Source organism: Prosopis cineraria, unplaced genomic scaffold (genome assembly GCF_029017545.1).
Source record: "Prosopis cineraria cultivar Desert tree isolate PC_DT_omini unplaced genomic scaffold, ASM2901754v1 PC13, whole genome shotgun sequence".
NCBI lineage: Eukaryota > Viridiplantae > Streptophyta > Magnoliopsida > Fabales > Fabaceae > Prosopis > Prosopis cineraria.
This window is the reverse complement of record NW_026555344.1, coordinates 36,149,468-36,159,370: the sequence shown is the minus strand read 5'-3', so window position 1 is coordinate 36,159,370 and position 9,903 is coordinate 36,149,468. Positions and strand designations below refer to the sequence as shown.

Sequence of the window (9,903 nt, the reverse complement as noted above, 5' to 3'; positions counted from 1 at the left end):
TTTTTAAATGAAACTGAGAATATATAATTGACTCAAAACGAGTACAACATCAAGATACAAATTAAAGGAAAAAACTAAATCTTTCATCAACTATTTTCATTTATTGGCGGTTTTTTGATTAAAGATGTAAAACCATTATTAAAGGAATGACAGGATTTATTAGTTAAAGATTGTGCGATACAATTGGCCTCTGTAAACAATAAATTCAAATTTACATTTCAAGTCCAGCATAGAAGTTTAGTCTCATTTGCAATATGTTGAAAAGAATGATTAGAAACTTGATCTCGAGAAATCAAATTTTGAACACCAACAACAGTCACCGAAGATTTCAATATTAGTAAACCTATGATACCAGCAAAATTCTAAGCCAAGTTTGATTCTAAGAACTTCTGCTATAATTGGAAGGACATCCTTTAATTTACAGCACAATCCTGAAACCTAGATTCTTTGATCTTCTGTAGTAACACCCCACATGCTGCTTTACCATATGGCATAACCGAACGATCAGTATCTATACTAATGAACCCCAGAGTAGGCGGGTGTCATTTAAATTGGTGGCCAAAATTAGTTTTAGCATCTTTTATGACCACAAAAGTAGTTTGAGTGCACACCAAAACATTGCTTGGAAATTGCAACTAATCCCTACGAAATTTACATTTTGGCAACAGGCTCTTCCATGCCATATTTCACTTGAAAAAAATTAGTGAACAAAATTTTAGTTAGAAAATTTAAATATCCATTGTGAAATTGTAAGCCTCCAACGATTATCAATGTGTAGACAGTTGTTTAAATCTAACATTTAATTATTATTTTTTAATGTGTGTATATATATAATCTATATATCATTGAACAGTATTCCTTGAGTCAAGTAGTAGGAGTTACAAATTAGTTATTATAAAATAGCTATAAAAGATTCCCCTAAAAAGAACCAGACGTCAGAGGTCATAATCAAGTGGACAATATTTTATATATCATACTCAATATGCTCACAAGGTTCCAATGATCCATATATTTTACATATCATCAATAACACCATCACCAACATCTGACTCCCTTGCATAATGTGTTGATGGCTTTCCCTTGTTTTTAATACAACACAACAGGAAAAAAAAAATGTGTAGGAAGGTGACAAATTAGGATACAAAAAGCTTCTAGATCCATTAGGTGGAATGTAGGGGGGGAAATTAACAGCTAAATTATCATTGGAAACTTGATGTACAAGCCAATCAACATACTCATTTGCTTTTCTAAACAAATTCCGTGACCGTGGAATCATGTTAAATGAGTGAGAACTTTAAGATATTTAAAGTAAACATTAACTTTGTCAAATTTGCCATGCCAATAGATTTTGAGGCCTTCAAGAATACCCATTAATTGTGTAGTGGTACTGGAGCAGTAGCCAAGATATTTTGAGAAATTCTTAATCCAATTTCCATTGTCATCCTAGAATAGTCCACCACAAACAGCAGCACCATAATTGTTAATTGAACCATCAATATCAAGTCAGAACCCAACCTGCTTTGGGAGCACCATTTGGCTTGGCTTCTGATCTTTCATCTTGCAATAACAAGTGGTTGAGCTTCATTCTTCATGAATTCATATCAAGTCCTCACATGGTGATCTTCAGGATAAAGCAATTATCCAGTACAGGAGGCAGCCACATGTGTTATTTTCTTTGCTTTACCTCTTTTTAAGATTAAGTAAATAAATAATACAGCTAAAAAAGAAACACCAGAAGAAGCTACACAGTTTATTAGGAGAATGACATTTAAGGTCCTCTCAAAGGAATTTATCATCACCTATAAGTTATACATTGAATATTGTCTTGTAAAAACATGTATATGTTATTGTTAAAAGTTGAATCTTTTTTTTTTTTTGAGCAAAAAAAAAATGTTAAATTGTATATGTTATTGTTAAAAGTTGAATCTTGTATTTTTTGTTAAGATTTTCTTATAAATTTAAGGAGTCAATGTTCAGTATTGAGCAACATATATGTATTTTTACAAGACAATATTCAATGCAAAATTTATAGATCCTTATTATGATAAATTTCCTTTTGAGAGCCTTAAATGTCATTCTCCCCAGTTTATTTGTCCAAATCCAATGACCTCCTACCAACTAACAAAGGATCGGTGAACATCAAAAAGTTAACATAAATATCATGAGAAGATTTAGCTAGCCAACTGGCATAATCATTGGCTTTCAAATGTACAAGATTCAAAATAATATTCTAATTCAAAGAAGAAAACACTGCAAATCGCATATCTGCCACCAATTTAGCATCCATATGTTTAGTGAAGTTTCCTCCACTGGTCATATTAACAACATCTGTTGAGTCACAAGCAACCACGACTTTGCAACAGCTACAACTTCACCTAAATTGAAAGACACCTTATCCCTATCACAATTTTATCCAGCAATATATCTCTATACATACAATGATATATACATCCTAAATTATATCTTAGTTTAATAAATAACTTCACAAATACAAACTTAAATCCGATGAAAAATTACCTCAGTCTATGGTCAAAACTGATATGACGTGTATCAATCAGACCCAGAATGAATATGCTAACTTATGAAACTCTTCTACCTTCACATTGCAACAAAATCAATGTTGTGGTGTAACAAGCATTGTTGGAAAAAAAAAATTATGTATATAAGCAACGAAACCCCAAGTCAATCAAAGCCACTTCATGCCTCTTCCTTGGAAAAGAAAATATCCAGCACCACCTGCAAAACATATGCATTGTAAGCTTAACATGTTGGGAAGCATTTTAGTCTTGAGAATGATCTTTATTCTTTAAAATCTTACTTTGCTTATAATTTGAGGAAGATGAGAAAGAACATCTAAGTGATCAAACTACCACTGGAAGGAGATTGAATAAAAAGCTTGTTTGAGGGAGGATGTGAACGCTTGAATTTGATTTCACAATCCCAATCCATTTCAAGAAGCATCTGATTCAATGATATTCGATTATAAGAGTAATGCAACAAAAAGGGATATTGAGAAACAAATATCAGCAAAATTGGTGTATTATCAATGACAGAAATGAGGTAAAAAAAAAAAAGAATAAAAGCAGAAAGCTTAAAGCTTGAGAGGAGTTACATCAACAACAAAGTCCAAAGAAATAAAACAAAAGCAGAAAACAATTACTCCCTTTGGATCAAAATATAGAGCATTAGTAACTAATTCGCGATTATCAAAAAAAATGTTAGTTTAAACCTTGATTTCTGAAAAAAAAAATTACATCTTTCTAATTTTACCATTACTAAATATCTTATATAAGTGCTTTGATAATGATAATTAAAATTCCAATGCATCATTTTTTCCAAAAAGAGTAATAAATGAAATAGGAGTATAATTGAAAAAACAATTATAAAAGTTATCCAATGCTTTACATTTTGAACCAAGCAAGACTTCTAAAAAATGCCTTATATGGTGGTCTGGAAGGATTAACTGTTAGCATTAACATCTTCCTGCAATAAAACTCTGCATTCATCAGGGAGAAATGAGGTAAAAATGTATCATGTAGAAAACACCTTTTCAAAACTAGTTGAGGGTCCCTCTCAATTTCTGTGGGCGAATTACTCAGAGTCAGAACTATGCAATCAACTCAACCCAACAATCATTCACCCCCTCCAGTCCACAATATAAAAACATTGTCAACTACTTTGTGGTTCTCAAAAATTGTTAGTTCAAGCCTTAATCTTCTCAATAGTTTTGTATTTTCCAATTTTACCCTTGAGTGAAATAAATGTCGACATTTAAGTATTCAACTCCTTTACAACACTCCTTGATTACATCAAGTAATAATAAATGAAGGACATAATTCGAAAAGAATTATAAACATTACATATTGTCCTATATTTTTGGACCAAACAGAGCTTTTAGAAACTGCCTTGTATTGCAGACAGAAGAAAGTATATTATACTAAGCCAAGTCAGAATTAAAAAAAAAAAATTATGCAAAAGTTACCATTTTGGTGCTACCCAGCTCCATCACTTTGTTTCTTCGCTCTGCAGTCTGCACAGAGATGGATGCAAGAATCAGCTGCATCATGTGCCCATGCAAGCGACTGGGATCCTCTAAATTGAGAGAACCTTATTGCATAAATACAATCCATTCACATACAGTGCATTACTTACACACAATTTAAATAGTCAGAAAATCAGGAAAAATGAATCTTCTCTATGAAACTAATAGCCTCCCCATGACAACTTCTAAAATAAAAAAGGGGGTTGCATCCTAAAAGTGAACTTGGTGGCTTCTCATGAAAACCTTACCACCTTAATGATGCCACCAGCGGCAAATAGATCAGTTGGGCTTATGGATGGAAGAGAAAGATGAGTGATCTAAGACTGACATGCAGGCAAACATGAACAGGAGTGGTTAATTGCACCATTAGTATGGAGAATTGTGACCCAGATGAGCTCATGAATCTGTAACATCCATATCTAGTTTCGCGGTTTGGAGAAGACCATTCATAGTGCCTTCATTTTTCTGATCAACAACTTAATACTAGAAGGCATGATGAGAAAAAACCGAAGAAATTCTATGGAATAAATGTACAATATTTTTCTATATAGAATTTGAAAAATGATAGTACCATATCCATGAAAGAGAACCGCATGTTTGCACCACAATAGATAAACAGATACATGACATCTGCTGCACGAACAACCAGCAGAAACATACCCAGTGGAAAAGAAAGTCATCTTTTGAACGATGGACAGGACGGGGCATGCATTGCAACGTCCATATATGGTGAATGCAATGACAACTGCAAATTCAAATAAAATAATTATTAAAATTGAAAAAAAGGAGGAAAAAAGATGCCCAACTACAGACTAACGTTGACATTTGGCAGAAAAAGAATCCCATGAATAAGAAGGCATTGTTCCATCCTAGAACAACAGACAAGATACTCTAGACAACCTAACCCAAACAAAGTAACTTCTTCATGTAGGGTGGCACATACACCATACCCTATAACTATTTACAATGAGGACCCAATTGTTCTTGGTGAGACACAAAACTAAGAATTAAAATATGAAACCATAAAAAGATCAGGGTCAAACCTTTTTACCTTGACAAAAACTGAGTCTTGAAGGCCACACAAAATTATGGTCATCAAGATCAGATGGTGCCCAATCTGAGCCTACCAAGAAAAATTGCCAACATGCCACAAAAACAACAATGCCAGTCAATGATGATTTTATTTCTTATTTATCATGTATCACAAACTCTAGTATTCTTGCGAGCTCAGGATATCTCCTCAACCAGCCTTTTGATGTAGCTTGTTTGAGAATCTCACATGTAATCTTATCAGGTTGACACCCTTCCATGGCCATATATTTTAATAACCAAATAATATCCCAAAACTTGCCTCTTTGGAACATTGCTTTTAGTATGGTGTTGTATATCGCAATGCCTGGAACAATCCCATTCTCAAGCATTTGCTTTCTTAATTGCAGGGCAGCTGATATTTTTCCTTCCCTACAAAAACCACCTATCATGGATCCATAAGTAAAACAATCAGGTCTCAGTTTCTGCCTATACATGCCTTTGAATAATTCGCTTAAAAGCAACTTATTGCGTTCTCTAATTGAAGCATGTATAAGAATGTTATATGAAACAATATCAGGTGGAAAACAAGTGTTCTGAAGACATCTAAAAAGTCGCATGCAGTCTTAAGTGACCCATTTTTGCAAAGTTGGCCCAGAACCACATTAAAAGTAACTGCTGGATAAAAACCATCACGCAGCATCAATTCTAGAAGCTCCAGACATGCAGAGAATCTCCCCACTTTGCAGAAGTACTGAATTAAACAAGATGTACCAATAGCATTTGGCTTAATGCCTTCACACTCCATGCGATACAAGACTCTCCCAATAATTGGTGAATTCTCTTGTTTACATGCAGCACACAAAATTGTATTAAAGGAAATGGAATCTGGTTTATTAGCACCCCACTCAAAACAATCCAAGAGCTTAAAAGCTTCTTCAAGATTCTCTTGAGCAAATGCCTTCAAAATTGTGTTATATGAAACATTATTTGGTGAAAATCCACCTTCCATCATTATTTTCAACAAAGATATCATTTCTTGCAATCTTCCCTCAAGACATAGACAGTGGAATAATATGTTTAAAACTGCAATATCCAGAGCACAGCCTTTTGAAATTACACAACGTAATATCTCAAAAGCAACCCCTGATTTGCCTATTTTCAGCAGGCCTCCAGACAAAGCAGCACAAGTATGTGGATTAGGAAGATATCCTTTCTGATTTATCACCTGAAGGATTTCCACAACATCATCCTCCCTATCTTGATGACAAAGTTCACGAAGAATTACATTATAGGTGGTCAAGTCTGGTTCACATCCTCTACTTTGCATCTTGGCCAGGTATTCTAGTGCCTGTCCAATTCTCCCATTATCGCACAGAAATTTGATGATTATAGTGTATGTTTTGACATTGGGCTTACAACCATCACTCTCCATGTCATCTAGACAGTGTAGAAGATCTTCTTCACACCAACCTTCTTTACAAAAGCCATACACTAAAGCAGTATAAGAGCAAACACTGGGGATTATACCTTTCTTTTTCATTAAATACAATAGTTGAAGAGCAGCATAACTCTGGTTAGACTTGCACATAGCCCATAGAATTTTATTATAATTATGTGTGCCACAAAAGTAACCCTCTTCTAGAAGGGTAGACAATACAAAATATGCTTTTTGGATCAACCCAGCATTAGCAAGCATGGAAACCAAAGAATCTACAGTGTGGTGAGTAGGACAATACTTCAACCGCATCACGAAGTCAAACATATTGAGAGAATCAATAAAATGCCCCGAGTATATCAATTTTTTCAACATTCTTGACAATAAGCTGAATGACGGGACAAACCCGCTACTGTGCATCTCTTTCACAATCAAAAACGCAGTTTTCAGATTACTGAGAGACAACAGTCCATTAAGAAGTGTGTTGAAGGTTAATGCATTTGGAACGGGACCAAACCTTTTCATTCCCTGATACAACTGCTCTAGCTTGTCCGTTGATACATTATGGGATCTCAAATAGCAATAAATCAAACCATTATAATCGTAAACAGTAGGCTTCCCCTCTATATTTCTCATGCAACGCAGTGTCTCCATAGCCTTTTCAAAGTAACCTGAGGTAGCATAATTCTGCATTATATGCTGCAATTCTATGTAATTACAATCATGGGCTTCACTAGCATCTGTCAAATCCATAGTCTTGAGAGCACAAAGTGAAGAAAAATTCACAAGCACACTGCCATTTCTGCAAAGTCGATACAAATTACTTACTGAAGTAATTGTACCAAAAGTCAGTACTGGCATGAAAGCAGCAATCTTAGCTGAGGAGAGTAAGCTGCTCTTAAACTCTGGAGAAGGGTTGAGGGAGACAAACAGAGGTGAGGTCAGGTGCACATTAGATAATTATTGTAGAAAGCCACACAACAGTATTGCTTATCTCAAATTCCAGATACATGAGGTGAATTCCAGTTATGTTTATTTAACGGAGACGGAACAGGCACACCAACTCAAATAACAACTATATTTCAACTTTCCCAAGCTCAGGCAACAAAGCTGGATTTGAAACCACAAAGAAGTTATCGTTCAACAAATATTGAATTGAATAGCCATTTGCTGATCTAACTCTGGCCACCACTGCTGTCGCACAGTTACGCATTCAGCTTCATAAATTTACCTAAGAAAAGTTGAAGACACAAGTCCACCAGCACAGACCAAACCATTGAAAACAGATTTCAGCAATCATGGACAGGAAAAGCAAGCAGCCAAACAAACAAAACTCACGTAAACAAAGTTTAGAAATGCAGGCATGAGTTATTCCCGGGAAATTAGACAAAAAGAAGAAGACAATGATTTCCGATAGCACTTCAATCTCCTACTATATTATCCTACCACCTAAACGAACATGGATATAACAATTGGAAACTCGGGCAGTATAAACGAGTGACAACAAACTAGCTACAGCAGAACTCGTACCTCTGAAATGTAGAAGCAGAAGGGATTTCCACAATAAGGCCTGAGACAGAGAGCGACGGAAAGACAGCAAGAAAATGCCGAACGTCGCGCGCCGCCGTCGATTTTAGTACTTGGACAATGAAGAAAAGGATGCGAAGCCGTGAAGGGGGAAGGCCTATGCTGCGTTCCGTTTTGGCCACCTCACCCTTTCTTTCCTGTGTACGGTAAGGTCCCGCAATTTTTTTCTCCCCTCTTTGCCGCTTTCCTTTTTTATCACCTTTTAAATTCTAATAAAATAAATTGTTTCTATCTATTTACACAATTTATTTAACATGCATTTTTTTTTTGTGGTAATAATTGGGGCAAAACAACCAAATTGCAACTTTACATCTCTTGGGTGCATATCATCCAAGGCATTTCTGTGTAAAATCTCTATACAATTATCAAGAGCAACCTTACAAATAACAATATCAAAATTATAAGCCAAGTTCATATTAATTAATCTATCTATATATCAATTTCCTTCTTTATATAAACATGAGATAAGCAAACTTTATTAAATCACCTTAGCTCCTTGATCAACAATTTCTGGAGCCGATTCACAGGTGCACCGCCATCAAACAAATTCTTCAAAATACCAATTACAACAACAAAATCTCCTTCTATCTCAAAACTCAACACACCACAATTACTAGCTAGAATTACATCTCAAAAAATCCCTCACATTTTATTTAACATGCATTTTTACACACCAACATCTTTATTTTCTCTTGAAAAAACATGGAACATCATTTTTAACTAGTTAAATCATTGATAGTTGTTTCAAAGAGAAAAAAAATTGAGAATCCATATTAAATATAGTATCTTTAAAAGAATTTTCTTATCATGCTCGGGTGAAATTTTACTGTACTTCTAGAAAATTGCAACATGGTAAAATTGAAAAAAATAATAAGGAATCTACTTCTATAAAATTGTGAAATGATGTAATTAAAAAAAAGTAATTACCAATCTACATTTTCATATAATTACTTTTAAAAGATAACTTATATATAGGATTAGTATAAGATAATAAATTCCAAATTAAAATATATTTTTGTTTATATTCTAAATATGTACACGGGTAATAAATTTTGGAATAAAATTTGCCCTTAAGTGTTTGATATTTATGCAGTAATAAATTATAAAATAGAATATGTTGACATCTAAATTTTATAAGATCAATTTAAACATAAATATGGTGCTTTTTAACTTTAAGATATAGGATTTTAAAACGGTTAGATAGGGATATCGTGACAACTTACTAAATTATATGTTATCTCATTTAATTGAGTTTAAATTAAAAACTACACAAGTTATTTTGATTTTTAAAGTACATGTTTTAGCTTAATTTTAAATGCCTAGATTGAAATACTACAATAACAATAACAAGCATTATCTCACTAGGTGGGATTAGTTAGATAAATTATACAACATCATTATACCCTATCATTTATCAAGCTTTTAGGAATGTTCTTAACTAAGAAATTTTTGTCAATAACTTTCATAAGTATTATCTTTGACCTTCCTCCACCTCTCTTAATAAGGTTGAAAATTATTGGTTTCACTTTCTTCATTGGTGCTTTTCACAGTCTTCTTTGTACATGTCTAAATTATCTCAAATGATTTTTCACCATTTTTTTTTCAATAAGTGTTACGCCCACTTTCTCTTGTTTGTCTTCATTTCAAATTTTATCTTTATGTGTATATTTGCACATCTATCTCAACATTCTCTTTTCTGCTAATCCAACTTTATGTTTTGTTATCTTATTAAAGCCCAACATTCACTCCCATATAACATAATTGATCTTATAACAATTTGATAAAACTTTTCTTTAAGTTTATTAAA

At 33.7% G+C, this 9,903-nt stretch overlaps 1 protein-coding gene across 11 annotated transcripts; it reads right to left on the bottom strand.

The window, feature by feature from the left end:
• Positions 1-942: 942 nt before the first annotated feature.
• Positions 943-8,253, bottom strand: LOC129290773 (pentatricopeptide repeat-containing protein At1g09900-like). Of its 11 annotated transcripts, none has more exons than XM_054927751.1 (7): positions 8,040-8,253; positions 5,086-7,740; positions 4,703-4,787; positions 3,983-4,030; positions 2,819-2,961; positions 2,518-2,736; positions 943-2,375 (listed from the first exon to the last, which is right to left on the bottom strand). In XM_054927751.1, the coding sequence occupies exon 2, from the start codon at positions 7,368-7,370 to the stop codon at positions 5,586-5,588; it is 1,785 nt and encodes a 594-aa protein (XP_054783726.1). In that variant the 5' UTR covers positions 7,371-7,740; positions 8,040-8,253; the 3' UTR covers positions 943-2,375; positions 2,518-2,736; positions 2,819-2,961; positions 3,983-4,030; positions 4,703-4,787; positions 5,086-5,585. The 11 variants fall into 11 exon arrangements, 10 of the variants coding, with proteins under 10 accessions (XP_054783726.1, XP_054783717.1, XP_054783721.1 ...); XM_054927742.1 differs by having other exon boundaries at positions 3,983-4,107; positions 4,291-4,787; positions 5,094-7,740; XM_054927746.1 differs by having other exon boundaries at positions 4,291-4,787; positions 5,094-7,740.
• Positions 8,254-9,903: the final 1,650 nt, after the last annotated feature.

Coding starts and splice junctions, on each gene's coding strand:
- LOC129290773 (XM_054927743.1), bottom strand. CDS start 7,370: ATGCCAGTACTGACTTTTGGTACAATTACTTCAGTAAGTAATTTGTAT.